This window comes from Trichomonas vaginalis, chromosome V (genome assembly GCF_026262505.1).
Source record: "Trichomonas vaginalis G3 chromosome V, whole genome shotgun sequence".
Classification (NCBI taxonomy): Eukaryota; Parabasalia; order Trichomonadida; family Trichomonadidae; genus Trichomonas; species Trichomonas vaginalis.
The window spans coordinates 23549149-23561781 of NC_067207.1; the positions used below are offsets into that span (position 1 = coordinate 23549149).

The 12633-nt window shown below is 29.4% G+C and overlaps 6 protein-coding genes across 6 annotated transcripts; 2 read left to right on the forward strand and 4 right to left on the reverse strand.

Moving 5' to 3' along the window:
* Positions 1–2476: 2476 nt before the first annotated feature.
* On the reverse strand, positions 2477–3838 carry TVAGG3_0390300 (protein ubiquitination; the record flags this gene model as incomplete). Its single annotated transcript, XM_001321870.1, has 1 exon — positions 2477–3838. One exon carries the CDS (start codon positions 3836–3838, stop codon positions 2477–2479), a length of 1362 nt encoding a protein of 453 aa, XP_001321905.1.
* Positions 3839–4091: 253 nt separating this feature from the next.
* On the reverse strand, positions 4092–5692 carry TVAGG3_0390310 (uncharacterized protein; the record flags this gene model as incomplete). Its single annotated transcript, XM_001321871.1, has 1 exon — positions 4683–5042. One exon carries the CDS (start codon positions 5040–5042, stop codon positions 4683–4685), a length of 360 nt encoding a protein of 119 aa, XP_001321906.1.
* A 377-nt stretch (positions 5693–6069) lies between these two features.
* On the forward strand, positions 6070–6812 carry TVAGG3_0390320 (uncharacterized protein; the record flags this gene model as incomplete). Its single annotated transcript, XM_001321872.2, has 1 exon — positions 6078–6752. One exon carries the CDS (start codon positions 6078–6080, stop codon positions 6750–6752), a length of 675 nt encoding a protein of 224 aa, XP_001321907.1.
* Positions 6813–7250: 438 nt separating this feature from the next.
* TVAGG3_0390330 (uncharacterized protein) lies at positions 7251–8342 on the forward strand (the record flags this gene model as incomplete). Its single annotated transcript, XM_001321873.1, has 1 exon — positions 7251–8342. One exon carries the CDS (start codon positions 7251–7253, stop codon positions 8340–8342), a length of 1092 nt encoding a protein of 363 aa, XP_001321908.1.
* Positions 8343–8536: 194 nt separating this feature from the next.
* Positions 8537–9247, reverse strand: TVAGG3_0390340 (uncharacterized protein; the record flags this gene model as incomplete). Its single annotated transcript, XM_001321874.1, has 1 exon — positions 8537–9247. One exon carries the CDS (start codon positions 9245–9247, stop codon positions 8537–8539), a length of 711 nt encoding a protein of 236 aa, XP_001321909.1.
* Positions 9248–10991: 1744 nt separating this feature from the next.
* On the reverse strand, positions 10992–12589 carry TVAGG3_0390350 (uncharacterized protein; the record flags this gene model as incomplete). The annotated part of the gene is made up of 1 exon (XM_001321875.1): positions 11221–12501. The coding sequence occupies one exon, from the start codon at positions 12499–12501 to the stop codon at positions 11221–11223; it is 1281 nt and encodes a 426-aa protein (XP_001321910.1).
* Positions 12590–12633: the final 44 nt, after the last annotated feature.

Below are 12633 nucleotides of genomic sequence, written 5' to 3' on the forward strand. Positions count from 1 at the left end.
GAATGGAAGTCAGCTTTAATTCTTATATCAATAAAATTCAATGATCTTATCATCTGCAATATGAAGAGCTGTTATTCCAGCAATATCTTTCTCATTGAAATTTACACTATGAAAAAAAATTCAACTCTTTCTTTATTATAATTCCATGCTGCCTAATGAAGAGCAGTTCTTCCTTCTTCATCTTTTTCATTGATATTTGCACCATGGTGCAGAAGAAACTAAATTAATAATTCTTTATTATTTTGTGCTGCAGTATGAAGAGCAGTTCCTCCAAAGTGATCCCTTTGATTGATATTTGCTCCAAGGGAGAAAAATATATACAAAGTGATGGAATATCAAACATCACTGAAAAAGCAAAACTTTATGTTAATATTACAAGTTTGATCGGAATAGATAAAAATGATTCAAGATTATTATCAGGATTAGACTAAAAAATCATCCTTCATGATTAATATGATCATTTTAAATAAGGAACCTAATTAATCTGCTATTTTATTTAGTCAATTCCTTAATCCATTTCCTAATTCCATTTTGGAAATGAATATTCCTAATTCTTATAATTGAGTTTATTCCAAATTCCTATTATTATTTTCAGTTGGAATAAGACCTTCTTTATTCGAATTGAAATTGAATTGATTACTAAGGAATTAAGGTTGGAATTACGAATTAAGGTTGGAATTTCCATTCAATTTTCAATTCCGAGAAACTCAATTATTCCTAATTACAAAAGTAATCATAATTACATATGGACTTTATTCGAATTACAGTCGGTTAATCCAAATAAACTTTTTTATTCGAATAAGGTCCATTGATAATGTAAAGTAACGAATCCCTCAAAATTGAGAGGGTAATTCTCCCCTCTCAAATTAACGTACATTTTGGTGCACCCTTAATACCATGCGAATTAAGACTGTAGTTCCTTCCTCTCAATTTAAAAAATTCAATTATCTCCCCGAATATGAGTTATTAAGGCAATTATATTTGTATATGATATGATGTTGTTATATACTATTATAATCTATATTTGTTCATTATATATCTATATAAGAAACTTATTTTTGAAAATTGAATTTTTCAAAATGTACGACGAAACGTCGTTCTTAAATCAAAAATGCTGTATAAATTTATAGTATATACTTATGAGATTTGCACTATATCAGCAAAATGGAATTTAATAATGAATACATATCATTTTTAGATGAATATATAAAAAGCAAAAAATCACTTTTTAAGAAAAAATAAGCAAAATAACTTAGAGCAATATAATAGATTCGACATATATTTATAAGCTCTATTTGTTTACTATACGAATTCAAGATCAGGATAAAGTGGTGATAAAATGCAAAACTACATAATTGCTACCTGACAGTTTTTATTAGATCTACACAACAAATCAAAAAACTTTAGTCCACCTGTGTAATTTTTTTCTCATATAAGTCAAGTTTATTATAATACTATTTATTTGCTTGGAAACTTATCTCAGTTAAAGTTTTTAGAATCGCATGACATCTATACAAAATTCAATTTTTGGCGCCAATAACTCGATATCTATATCTAATAAATGTTATTTATTTATTGATATCAAAGTGACTTAATATGCCTCATTCATTTGTTTTATTACCTTCGAAATAAAATTACATTTCACAATTTGAGCATTCAAATTTTGATAAAATCAGTCAAAAGAAAAATTCATATCTCAACACTTGAATGAGAAATGTTAGTCCAGCTGTGTAATTTTTTAGGAATTTAATGTATATTCTATTGAACTTATTTGATTGCTTTGAAATACATCATACATTAAAAAATAAGATCTGCAAAAATGATTTTTTGTCAATTTTTTCATATTTTCTCAAAAATGATAAAGTGTCAAAAATTCCCTATATAGTGGATATATTAGCAAATAAATAATAATAAATATTCATTTCTTGGCTATATTAATATAATTCAGGCTTATTAGTTTTTTTAAAAACAAAAAATAGAAAAAAGAAAATAGAAAGGTGACATTTTTTGTGAAGACTCATTGAATTTACATTAAATTTGAAATGGGTAAGCCTAATTTGAGAACAAAACAATTGTCACATGCTAGAAATTCATGATTTTTCCATCCTTGGAGAAAAAATAATAGTTTAAACACACTATTATTTGTTTTTTCTATACTAGTTGAAGGATTATCATATAAAAGTACAGAAATATTATTTGCATGGAACAATATTGCATCTTCATCTCAAACAACATATTATAGATATCTTCATACACTCGAAAATGCAATATGTACGATGGCACAGCAAAATTGTGAAAAATATTGGAATTTAATTAGTGTAAAGAGTCATACTTATACATTTACAACTTAGATAACATATATTAAACAATATTTTTAGAAATTTAGGCAACAATCAAATTTTAATTTGAATAATCAGACAAAAAGATATAATTTGGAACTAAAATTTGTATATTTAGATTCAGCGTAGTATAAGTATTACAAACATATACAGCAATCATGTGGTACTACAGCCTTAAGAACCTCGGCTGTTTCTTTACTATTATGTTTTAATTCAAAACGAAGAGCTGTTTCTTCATATGTATCTTTTTCATTGATATATGCACCATGTGAAATAAGAAGTTCAATCGTTTCTTTACTAGTATTCAATGCTACTTTACGAAGAGCAGTTTCTCCATTTTTATCTTTTTCATTGATATTTACACCATGTGAAATAAGAAGTTCGACGATTTCTTTACTATTATATTCTGCTGCAATATGAAGAGCAGTTTTTCCATCTTTATCTTTTTCGTTGATATTTATACCATGTGAAATAAGAAGTTCTGCTATTTCTTTACTATTATGCAATGCTGCAATATGAAGAGCAGTTTTTCCATCTGAAAGTTTCTTATTGATATTTACACCTAATGAAAGGAAATATTCGCAAAGGGATGGAATATTGAACATCGGTGAAAAAACCAAGCAGCTGACTAAAAGATTAGTTTGATCGTAAAAAACTAAAAATGAATCAAGATTATTATATTTTCCGCAAGCAGATAAGTCGATACTTATGATATACTCATTCACTAAGAATGTTACAAAATCAATGTTATGTGAAATAATTGCATATTTCATGCATTTTTGATCTGGTTTTTGTTGTTTCAAACATTCGCTCATTATCTCTTGATTTCTTCCCAAAAATGAAAATGTTAGACATCTTTTTGTTATTTCTGAGTTAAATTTAGTTCTTAAGAACTTGAAACAATCAACTGCTCCATAGTAGCAACATAATTCAAGTAATGATAATTCATAATAAGAACATGGATCGAGCAATATAAATCTTTCTTCAGAATATGGATATAAACTACTTTTAAGTGTTTGATTTTCAGCAAATCCTTCTCTTTCAGTGAATGCAATGAATACTTCTAAGTCATTATTCATAATTGCTCTGTAAATTGTATTTTCTTTAAGAATGTCGAGATTTTCTGATTTAAATTTGTTGAAATTAGCAGACTTGTCTAATTTAATGCTATACTCTTTGTAAAACAAAAAGTTTGAAACAAGTTCAACATTACTGACATCTTTGACTTGATAATCATCTGATACGAGTTTGGCAAGAGATAAATATGACTTTGTATAGCGATTATTATACGGAACGATACCCAAAATATCTTTTATTATAATTTGGGGAAGACGCTTCTTTGAATCAATCAAATTCGTTTTGATCATTTTGTAAATCGAGTTTAAATCTTCTTCTTTTTCCGTTTTCAGCTGATACAAAGCATCGTATGAATCAATGTAGTATTTGTAGATACTTCGCAGTTTACTGTATTTGTTCGGATTACTGTCTTGATCAGACATTAAAAAAATTTAAGAAGTAAAATATTACGAAAGAGATCAATTAAAATGCAGTACACTATTTTCTTGCGGTATAATTGCTTTTCAGAGTCAAAAGATCCGAAATAATCAGATCAATTTTATGAAATTTTTGCCCATTTGTATGAGAGAAAATGAAAGGGGGGACTTATTTTTTAGACCAAAGAAGTGGCACCTGAGTATATTGTTTCTGCTTTATCTGATCATTGAAACGGAATTCATCCACGTTATTAGTATGAAAAAATCTTATTAGATAAATTTCATTTTGTAAGAAAAAAAAACAAGATTTTTGTTTGCCAATCACTCCAAATCAATTGATTCTACGAGTCTAGATCAAGGATCATACACAATTAATAATAATATTGTTTGTTTTCAAAAAAGAACTTTTAATGGGCCAAAAATTGAAAATTTTTAATTTCTCTGGTTTAAAGCCAGAATTTGGCCCATTAAAAGTGAAACTACTATGGTGTGTAAAAATGTCAAAGTTTCCCCTCTATATTTTTATTCGAAGAAAAACCTAAATGATTGTAATTTGAATGAAACCATTTTATTTTCCTCAAATGCCCTCAATGTACTTCTTGTTAAGACCTGTGTCGCTGTCAACTGTGTATCGTTCAACTGGAATCATCTTTCGGATTGGACGTTTTCCGAATTTCTGGAGATGATCGATTTCGTCCAAGACATGCTTGGATTCGTTGTCTGATGATTGAACAGGAACTTCAACGGCAACAAGCTGCTTCTCGTTAACAATATCTTCTTTGCCTATCTGTGAATTGAACTTCTTACGAGGAAAAACAATGACTTTCTGAACAATTCGTTTTTTGGCTAGTTACTTGCCGGTGAAAGATGAAATCTTTTCGCTAGCTTCTTCGTTCTTTTGTTGTTCGATAGCAGCTTCGTCATTTGATGCATTACTTTCGTGTGGAACTTTGGCAGCAACTAACTGTTTCTCTTCAACAACATCTTCTTTACCTGTTGATGGATTAAACTTCTTTTTAACAACAGTTATGAATTTGTGGACAACATGACGTCCTTTCATGCGTGGGAATCGCTTCTCTTCTTCAGTTGAAATCTTCTTGACTGGATTCATACGTTTCTTAACAACTGTGACGTATTTATGGACAATACCCCTTTTCGCGGCGTTTACGGGCCATTGGTTGTTCATCTGTTTCACCGTTCTGCATTGCATGTTTGTCTTCTAAATACTCCTTATGTTTATTCTTGTTAACAACTGTGATGAAACTGTGAACAATTTGCTTCTTAGAATTCTTCTTACGAAGGATCTTATTGCCTTAATTAGCGGTCAACGCATGAAATGATTTCATCACCAGTTTGCTTCGCTTCATGAAATTCTTTCTCTTTTTGCTTCTTTTCAATCATTTCCGCAATTTCTTCGAGCAGTTCCAAATTTTGATGACGGTTTCATTTTCTTTAATTCATCATCATCAGCATCATTATTTTATTAAGCATTTCCATCTTTAGCTGATTTCTTTTTATGAAGTTTCGATTTTTTGGTATCTTTAGAATTATTTTACGACGAAACTCCATCTATATCTGTAGTTGTTTTACGACGTGATTTCTTCGGCTTTAGTGGTGAATCTTTCGTTGAATTTCTGCAACCTGAAGTCTTTTTTTTTGAGGAGTCAAGTCATCTTCTGCGTCAGCTTCTGTTTTTCTTATGGAATATGACAAAGTATGATGGAATACTTTTATTTCCTATATGTTTGAAAAAAATATCCATCGTATGCCACAATCAATTGCATAGGGTCTTTAAATACATACAACAGTTACGTTGATGTATTCTTTAATATAAATTCGATGATATCAGATGAATAAAAATTTATCAATTTGTAAAAATGAAAATTTATACATCCTCATTCGCATAAATATATCACAAATGGTTTCAAAAGCATGGATGTTTCATCATTAGCTAAAATCAAAAATTTTCGTGATTTGAAAAAATAACGTGCGATTAGCAATCAATGATAATATTAATGAAGAATTATGATCTCTGATACTAAAGGAATGCAACCTCAGTAACAACGATATATATTTTTTCAGGTTTTACTATAATTTTACTCTCGGAAAAGTGACAAAATTTGTGTATTCTATTCAAAACTGTGTTGAATCTGATAATTGAAAACATTTAATAGATATACAATATTAATCGGTTTTGTAAAACCCCGAAATTTTTGAATACTGCCTTAAAAATCTGGTTAATTCAATGCTTCCACTCCTTACTGCCTTACTCATCTTTTCCTCTATAAAGCACAATGAAGCAGAGGAACAGAAAGCCCAACAGAAACTCCAAGAAAACCCCCAGCAACCTAAATTGGAACAATTTCCAAGAATGGGGCTTAATGCTAGCAATGAATCAAATTCTACGATCGAAAATCCAGGTTCTATCAATGTTACTGGTGATGGCTTCTTCAACGGTACAACCACATCAGAATCTTATTACTACACCCTCGTTAAAAATTCCACAAAAGATACAGCCGGCGATCCTTCCTATACAATTTTGGTTACAAAGAAGGTTCAAGTTTACTATCTCACCTATATTCAGAACTTCTCAGCAATTAAAAACACCCAAACACCAACCTCTCCATACAAATACGTTTTCTTGCACCCAGGTATTCTAGTTGGCGCGCTAGGTGGCATCTTGTTCATTATTGGTGCAATCTACACATGCTGCTTCAGAAAATCAGCCTCAATTAACTACGCTAATTACCTTAAGAACAACAGGGCCGAAAAGAGCTCAGATTCCATGGATAACCTCAACAAACCTACTAGAGCTCGTTCAGGAACTAAAAGAGGCCGAGAACCCGAGCCCAAATCCAAACCTTCTCAAAGACCTAAACCTTCAACGAAAGCGAAAGCCTCGAAGAAGCATAGACATTAATCCTATGTTTAGATTCAGTGGATTATATTTTATATTTTATTGTTTTTTCACTTTATTTTGGACAAACTTAAATAAAAGTTTGAAGTTTATTAATTTTGCTTTTTGACTTATCTCTCTTTCAGGAGGTATTAATATTGGCTTGTTTGTTTAAAGATCTGTCAAGAGACAACAATATTTCTGATGATTTGTGTTTTCATTATCTATGAGAATCAGATCAGCGAGAAGTTCGCTTGCTTGAAGTCTATCCGACTTTGAATTATTTTAACAATTATTTCGAATACTTTTTATTACAACATATTATTTTTAAAATAACTGATATTTGATAATGTGAAATTACTTTTCATTTGGAGGATATGTGAATGCTGTATATACAGCAAGCATTTATGAATTTATGGAAAAAAATATTGAAAACCTTGAATTTAAGAAGGTTAATACTGACTCAGTATAACTTTGATATGGTTAAAAACATTGTTGCTCTTAAACTCAGTTCATATTTTTATGAGTGAATCAGAGAGTAGTAGCGGTGAAGAAGTACAAAGCATTCTTGCGATTAATGTACCAAAGGAAGTGAATAAAAGATACTATAAATTGCTATGGGGGAATGGAGATGAAACTTGGGAGCCTGAAGAGAATTTAACGGGATGTGAAAAGCTCATAGAAGAATTCTTTAGGGATGTCCCGGAAGCTGTTGAAATATATAATGATTCCGTAACAAAAGAAGCTGCTGAAAATGGCTTAATACCAAAATTAAGAACAGTGCTAACAAAAACCAGAAAAAGACCTATGAGAAATCATTTAAGATTTACTAGAAGTACAAGAAATTCTACAAACTCTAGAGCTAAAAGTAAAAAAGTCAATACAAAAATCAAAATTACAAAAATAGTCGATACCCCAATAAAGAATCAATCTGAAAACAATGTCATTACTAATGCTTCGCCTAAAAATAAAGTAAAAGCAAATGAACCTCCTCCACCAAATTATCCTAAAAATAAATTCGAATCTGAAAGTGATTCAATTGATATTAATCTAGTAGAAGAACCTGAATCAAGTGGATCAAACATGGACAATAATACAAATAATTTTAAGGGAACTTTCGAAGAAAATTCTTCCTCATCTTCAGAATTACCATCAATACTTGCTATATATGATAGTCCTATCAAAGAAAATGAAACAAAGTTTGAAGAAGAAAAGAAATCAGAAAGAGAAAGTGATGATGACAGTCAAAATTCAACTTATAAATTTGATACTGAAAGCGAATCCGAAATTGATCAAGATGCGATCTTTGATTCAAGTTTATCGGGCTCGTTAAAGAAAGGAGAGTTATTTAAAGTTAATTGGGAAAATTGTTTCCCAAATCTCGATCGATTTTACGATAATGATAAGAATCTTAATGACTATGCTCAACTTAAGTCAAATTCAGCTTCTTTCCAAGTTTTAAGCGTTTCTTCGATTGATAAAATTTTTGGAGAAGACAGCTACGTTGTTTCCATAAAACTTGCAGATGTACCACAAGAAATGACGATTCCATTAGATCTTGCTCGCCACATTTGCCCAGAAAAAATTATTGATCTATTAGTTTCTTCAATTTAATGTAATTTGTTGTTATTTATAATAAAACTATTAATTAATGTTTGGTTGTAATAATTGAAAGTAAATTTTTCAATTTTATTTTGCAATCTTTAGCCAATGGATTGTAAACATAGTTATTTATTTATATAACAATTTTTATTATATCTATATTACTATCTAAGGCATTTTTCCTGAAAACGATAGTGTCATTTTAATTATTCAGTAGTATTTGTAAGTTGTTCGAGTTCAGCAAGCTCCTCTTTTAGTTTAGTAAGTTCGGAGTCCTCGAAATAGAACGAATTTTGAGCTGCATTTAATAATTCCGTTGCCAGTTCTGTTCTGGTGTTCAAATTCTTGATTCCTGAATTGCAAATCGAAACAATCATTGTAGAAAGTTGTGCTGGAAATTCAATTTTATATTTGTCGGAATGTTCAATGTAAACTCTTCTGAGTTCTTGTGCTTCAGCCTTAAGAGAGTCAGTAGTAGTTTTTGCTTCGTTCAGTCTCATCAAAAGTTGTTCTGCTTTAACAGCATCTCCTTTGGCTTTTGCAGCATTCATATTCGCTTTTATCTTGTTTTCGTTTTCTTTGGATGCTCTCATTTTTTTATCAACTGCTAAAGCGTTCTTTTGGAACCTTGTAAGTTCTTGAAGCTGTGTAAGAAAGATTTGGAGGTCATTAGGGGAAAACTCCATCTTTTCCTGCTCTTCCTTATAAGTTTCCAATATCTTTAGGTTAAATGGGAGTAAATCACTATTCCAAGGTTTCTGTTCTGCTGGCAAATTTTTAATATAAGTTACAAATGCCGTATTATACGCAGAATCCAGTGTTTTTAAGACTTTCGCATTAGTTGAGAGCAAGTCATTTACTGATGTAACCATATCATGGTATTCAGGATACTCGCGAAACTTATTTATTGAATGCATTTGTTTTAATAGAAAATAAAATTCTCAATTTTTTGAATGCAGAAACTCTTGTGTCAGCAGAGGTAATTCGACTCAAAAATTTTGCGGTTTTTGAGTTTTAAGACCTAAAATTATGAAAAATAGAATTGTCATATAGTATAATGCTTATATAACCCATGTTCATTTTCGTAAACTATTCAAAAATCAATCTGCCACCATCGAAAAATATTACTAGATTCATATTAATAAATACATATATCAAAATTGAGCTTTTTTTATTTCTGAGAAATTGTTCGTTATTTGACACGACCACGTTCTTACAAAAAAATATATAATTTTCTTTGTTTTCAATTTTTCGACTTAAATAAAGTGTTTCGAGCATTACAATATCGGTAGAACTGTTGTTATTATTATAGATTTTATCAATTTACCAGATTTAATGGATTTTTACCTAAATAAGAAATAATAATTTTTCCAATTCTTGCATTATAATTATTTAAAGCTAATGTCCTACTTTATTAATGATATTCACTGTATATCACCACTAATTCACAAGCACAATACTCAAACATGACTCAATTGTATAAGCATATTGCACATCAGATTAAATTCTATTTGAATAATTTCTTTTATATGCTTTGTCATATGCCATTGTGTATATTGTTTGTGTGAATGTAGGATAATTTCTAATCCAAATTGCAAATTAAAAAAATTTACAATTCTTTTCTGATTTATCATTTTAAATGATGTTAAATAACATTGTTCTCTTTAACAGATTATTGTTTAATTATTAAATCATCAAATTATAAAAAATAACGAATATACGTTATTTTGCAAAAAGTGCCAATCTCTAATGGAATAACAACTAGGAACTTGATCAACAATCACTCAAATAACAATTTTCCATATGAAAATTCAAAAAAATTACACAAATATTTATATGCAACGTACAGTTTTGTAATTACGAGCTTACATACGCCAATATAATCTTATCAATATTATTTTTACTTAAACAATCAAAACTCATACGACAATACACTTTTCAGAATAATACACCTCAAAAGAATATAGAATAAAAGAATTTTGTTAATTTTTTTTACAAAATGAAATTATTATTTTTACTTTGAGGAGTTTATTTAAGATAAATGCTTGTATTTTACGATTTAAGTTCATATTTTTAGAATTGGCGTGAGAATTGGCTTAATACTAAATTGTGAATCTTTCTATTGCGTATTAGGACATTTATTTAACGAAAATTCTAACGTTGAGAGCTTTAATAATTAGTGTGAAATATGACAAACTTCCAATATTACTTTCTTTTTGTATATGTGATGTAATATTTAAAGAAGAAATCACAGAGAGCAAGTAAAACTAATGTCAATTTATTACCTATCTATCATATATCTTCTACCATAACGTATGGGCTAATTTTATATGAGGACAAAACAAATTGTAATAATTGGAGTTTAATTCATGCAAAATTTTGCTAAATTGAATAGTATATGCATCAGATTCGTAAGGTAGTATTATTTTCTTAATATAAGCTCCCTAAGTCTATTCTATGGGTCACCTCAAGTCGAATGCCTTCTGTATCAGCTTTAAATGTAAATAGTTATATGATGAGTTTTGTTAGTTTAGTAGAATTACACACATTCCAAACATCTTAATTGCTGAGATTCGGAACCAGTTCTTCGAGTTTTTGATAATCGATAAAATAATTATGACTAAATGAATAAATTTTGATAGTCATCTACGTTTACCTGAAGTTTTTATTATATATTTTAAACTCACAGCAATCAAAATTAGGATATAAAATTATCCAATATAAAATTTTCAAATAAAGCTCTCGTTTTTATGTTTTCGAATGATTTTCATCCTGTACAGGTAAGTAAGTAGCAATTATTCAAAAGATAAAAGTAAAAAAATAATTTGATGAAATTAAAACAAGAAATATTAAAAATAATCTATTTATTTAATGGAATTTCATAACAATTTTACTGGTTTAGCTTCTTGAGAGCGATCTTTAACTTTGTATCGTTAATTTTGTTAATAAGATCTGTTTCTTGGTCAAACATAAGAACACGTTGCTGATCTATTGAATTCTTATGTAAGTATTCGTTCGTTCTATATGTATTAAGCTTTCTATCATATTCGATCTGTATTTGGTTGATTTTTTCTTCTAATTTCTTTATTCCGGCTGATCTATCATTTTTATCTCCATTTTCGTATTTAAACTTCATATTTGATCGATCAGGAGTCTTTGAAATTGAAGATTGATTATTTTCACCGTTTTCGCTTTTCTGCTTCAAGGCAGTAATCTTAGATAAAAGAGAATCAATTGTAAGTGCGCTATCATTATTCGCTTCTTGCTCAAATTGCGATAAATTCTCTTTTTTCCACTTCAAATACAAATTTCTTAAAATTCCGTATCTCTTTTGTAATGTCGAGACGTTAGTATCACTTTCTGCATTAGTACGTTTTAATTCTAGTAAAGCATTCTTGAAAGAATTTCTTTGATTCGTAAGATTTTGTTTTTCTTCTTGCCAGCCAATAATATTTGAATAATGACTCATTTGTTGTTCTCTACTCTCGTCCATTGCCTTGATTTCTTCGTCAAGATTGTTCTTTACTTCTTCTAATTCGTCAATTCTGATTCTGCATGATTCTATCTGCAATTTAACTGATTCAATCTCTTTATCTAACGATTCTGGTGATCTTTCTGTAGATAACGTCATTGCTTTCTTTTGAGTCATCGTTGAAATCTTTTTATCATTACTTCTCATATCTCGAGATATTGAAGAAATATCTCCTTCAATACTATGTATCTGTGATCTGATCATTTCGGCCTCGCTATTCATGGACTGCTGGGCACGTCTGCTTTGTTTAATTTTCAATTCCGTTAATTGTAATTTATTTTCCATTTCTGAGTTACTTGCTATCAAACCGTAGATCTCTTTCTCGAGACCTTGATTAAAATCTTTATTTTGATCGGCTTTTTTAGCTGTATCTTCGATTTTATTCTTTAAAGTTTTAATTAATTCTTGATGCTCTTCGTTATATTGTGAAATATCTACAACTGGTTTCTCTCTAACAATTTCGCCAACTGTATTTAATTTTTGCAACGAATTAACTATTCTCTCTTTTTTTAGATTGGATCGGAGCTCTTGAACCTTTATTTTTAGCTCAGCATTTTCTGCTTGGATGTTATCAACTTCTTTTTGTTTTTCGTCTATTGTTTCCATTAATATTTCAAGTTCTTCCCCTTTCTCCTCCATTTTTTATGTAAACTTTTGCATTTTTATATCTTAATATAAAGATCATTAATATATTGGATTCTTAAAGTTTTCCCATAAAATTTTCTAAATATTGCTCAATCTGTTTTCAATAAAATTATTGATTTGTTGATT